Source organism: Otolemur garnettii, unplaced genomic scaffold (assembly GCF_000181295.1).
Source record: "Otolemur garnettii isolate 467f Iridium unplaced genomic scaffold, OtoGar3 scaffold00018, whole genome shotgun sequence".
Lineage (NCBI taxonomy): Eukaryota > Metazoa > Chordata > Mammalia > Primates > Galagidae > Otolemur > Otolemur garnettii.
In genome coordinates this window covers 25,057,475-25,060,709 of record NW_003852413.1, presented here as the reverse complement: position 1 = coordinate 25,060,709, position 3,235 = coordinate 25,057,475, and the positions used below count along the sequence as shown (strand labels likewise).

At 54.7% G+C, this 3,235-nt stretch overlaps 1 protein-coding gene across 1 annotated transcript in view; it reads left to right on the top strand.

Annotated features, from left to right (window-relative positions):
• Window positions 1-6: 6 nt before the first annotated feature.
• LASP1 (LIM and SH3 protein 1) overlaps window positions 7-3,235 on the top strand; it is a 52,236-nt gene continuing 49,007 nt past the window's right edge. The window contains exon 1 of the mRNA XM_003786431.3: window positions 7-124. Coding sequence (XP_003786479.1) covers window positions 56-124 — 69 coding nt within the window. The 5' untranslated portion in view covers window positions 7-55. The remainder of the gene's footprint in view (window positions 125-3,235) is intronic.

The window sequence follows — 3,235 nt, the reverse complement described above, 5'->3', positions numbered from 1 at the left end:
GGGAAAGAGAACGCGCGCGAGCTCGGGCGTCCACGCCCCAGCCTTTCCCGGAGCCATGAACCCCAACTGCGCCCGGTGCGGCAAGATTGTGTACCCCACGGAGAAGGTGAACTGTCTGGATAAGGTGAGCGCGGGACCAGGAAACGTGTAATTTGCAATCCCTGATCAGTGTTCCTAATTGATGGGGAGAGAAGGGTCAGGTGTTTGCCGCCTTATCACAGCGATCCCAGGAGAATGGAGGGAGGGAGGACGGGCGGTGTCATGAGGTATGGGGACAGATCATCTGGAAACCAGGAGATCTCGAATGAAGAGTGGACTCCACGCGTGGCGGGCAGCCACTGTTTGAGAAGGATGGGCTCTGTGTCCAGGGTTCAGGAGTCCGGGAGAGGAGCGGGGAAGCCAGGGTTTGGGGTGTGTGAGTGGGGAAGGTTAGGGGTGCAGTCCCGCCCCCTACGGCCAGGAGAGCTAGAGGAGACGGCCGCTCCCTCTCCCCTCTTCGCCGAGCGCCAAGTAGGCGGAAGCGCGGGGCGCTGGGGGAGGGGGCGGTGGGGGGGCGGGGCAGAGGCTGGGGGGGGGCCCGGGAAACCGTCCTCTCTGGCTGCCGCTGGCCTGGCTTCCTGGCCTGGAGGCTGGGGGGCGGAGGCTGTCTGCCGCCGAATGTGCATTTGGTGAAGGGGGCTTCTTGTAAGGACCGAGCTCCACCTTAAGGCCCCCTCTTTTGAAAGCCCTGCAGCCCCCTTGGTGGTTCGGTGGTTAAAGGACCAGCAGATCTCTTCTGTAGTGTCCCAACCCCCACCTCAAATTAAAAGCCAACTCCCGGTGCTGGGCGGCTGAGCCTGAACCGGGCGGGGTCGGGTGCTGGAGCGGGGTGGGTGGGGGGTGCTTCGTAGAAATCTCCTGAAATTGTGCTCAGAGCCAGGAGACGGGCTTTAGAACAAAGACCTAACTTTTCAAAGCAGGTTTGTCCAATGGAGGGTGGGTTGACTTAGTTCTGGGGAAGCCGAGGAAAAGGAGAGGTTGTGGAAACAGGGTGGCCTTATGGAAATTCACTGATCCCCGGGGGCCCTTGTGCTCCCCCAGCCCAGGCTGGACCCGTTCATCTGGTTGCCATTATATGTTTGGGAGGTGGTGGTGAAGAGTAGGACTGGATGTTTCCCCCGCACAGTTTGGGCAGGATCCTGCGCTCTTGTAAGTGCCCTAAGATCCTAAGGCAAAACCTTGCCCATCTGCAACCTCTCCCCATCTGGAGGGGAGGCCTTTGTGATTTTGCCCCCTTCCTCATTGTGCCTTTCACTCACCGCCCACAGCTGGCTCCATCTCCAGATATTCTCTCCTTTCTGTCTGAGCTGGCAGGGGTAGGGGGGACTGAATGACAGAGTGGTGCAAGGCAGGGGGCATGGGATGGAAGAAGGGGGCCAAGTTCATTGCTCACCTGGAGACAGGTTTTTCTTTTTTTTGGCCGGGGCTGGGTTTGAACCCACCACCTCCAGCCTGTGGGGCCAATGCCCTACCCTTTTGAGCCACAGGCCTCTGGAGACAGGTTTTGTTGGGGGAAAAGATAGTTTATTGGATACTTTGTATCTCCCCACGTCCTTGGGATTGGAGCTTCCTCAGTGACCTTTGGCCTCTGAGTCAGGGTGAGGAAGTGGGGTTTGAGGTTCTGAAACATATTTGAACTTGCTCTTGTGGGGAGGGGGTATAAAGGGCTGCTGCTGTTTCACTGTCGTTCCCAGGCTTGACAGCAAAGGAGAGGAGGGGACATATTGTAGACACAAGGGAAAGTGCTGATCTTCCAGGGGACCATGCCTGCCTCTGAGGGTGGGAGTTGAAGTTGGAGCCACCAGAGATGAAGAAATCCCCCCTGAGAACTAAACTGTCCTTGCACACTGGGGTTTTTGACCTTCCCTGGTAGCAGGGATTTTGGCCTCAGCATCATGAGTTCCTGTGTCTCTCTTCTCCACAGTCATGAATTAGAAAGAGACAGTGGACACTTCACCTGTAGCAATATATGATGAAAGGATTGCTAGCCCGGGAGTTGGGAGACTTGGTCCTAGTTCTGGGTCTATTGTCACCAGCTCTGTGCCTCAGTATTCCCCATCCGGTCAGTTGGGTATGATGATTTCATTTCCTTGGAGGCGAGGCTGGGCACTAAAGTGCCTGCCAAAGTGCCAAGGGGGGCGTGGTATAGGCTGTGCTCTCTTGCCTTTCTGGGAACCTCTGTCCACTCCACATCCATTCCCTTTGTAAAGACCTTGAGTGCTGTGGAGGGGTAGCCGGGGGGCCTGGAGGGTGCTGGGCTAAGACCCAGAACATTCAGTTCCATAAGTGCGGTTGCTAACCAACTCCCCAAGCCTTCCCATTTGCAGGAGGAGAGAGTCAAATTAGGCTCATCCCTTTCACTGCAATCCCCTTGGCCCACAATGTTGCCCAAAAGCACAAGCTGTGTGTCCTTGGTGTTAGCCTTTTCTCCTCCCCTAAGCCTTATCTCCCAAAGGCATAGGTGGGTAAAGGCCTTGTCACCTCTGAAGGCCACCCTGCCCCCAACCTGCAGTACCCAGTGTGCTCTGCATGCTGGATAAATATGTATTGCTGATGACAGTGTTTGAGGAAGGAGGTCGAGATTTTCTTCCCCAGAGGACTTCTGGGATTAGAGCTGGGGGAGAAACAGGGTGACCTCATTCACTCACTCATTCAACAAATATTTATTGAGCACCTACTTTGTGCATGTACTTTGTATCTGGGAACCTGTATCATTAAGAATCTCACTGCCTCCCTCTCCCCTGGCTTGCTTCCCTGGGCTTCTGAAAGCAGGTGGGAGGGTAGTGGATTGGTCTGCTGCCCACTGTCCTGGAATCCCTCACTAGGGCAGGCTTTGCCTCTGTTATCTGAGTGTTCCCTCCTCACTCAAAGGAGGCAACGTCCTTGCAGCTGTGCCCAGTTTTCCTAGGTAAAGCTTAGACTACCCCACAATCCTCTCGTGACCATCCATTCATAATTGCTACTACTTATTGCAGTGTGCCAGGCTCAGTCTTCACAGCTGCTTCACAAAGTGGGTGTGATTGCACCTGTGAATTAGGAACCCCACAAACAGAGTCTCGAATAGATGAAGAGGCTCGTCTCCCTCTCTTAACCAGAGCTGGAATTCACATCTACAGTTCTTTCTGCTCAGCTTTTCTGCCAGTGTGTTTGCAAAAACTGCTTTGATATTTATACTTTCTCATTAGTGCCAAAAGTG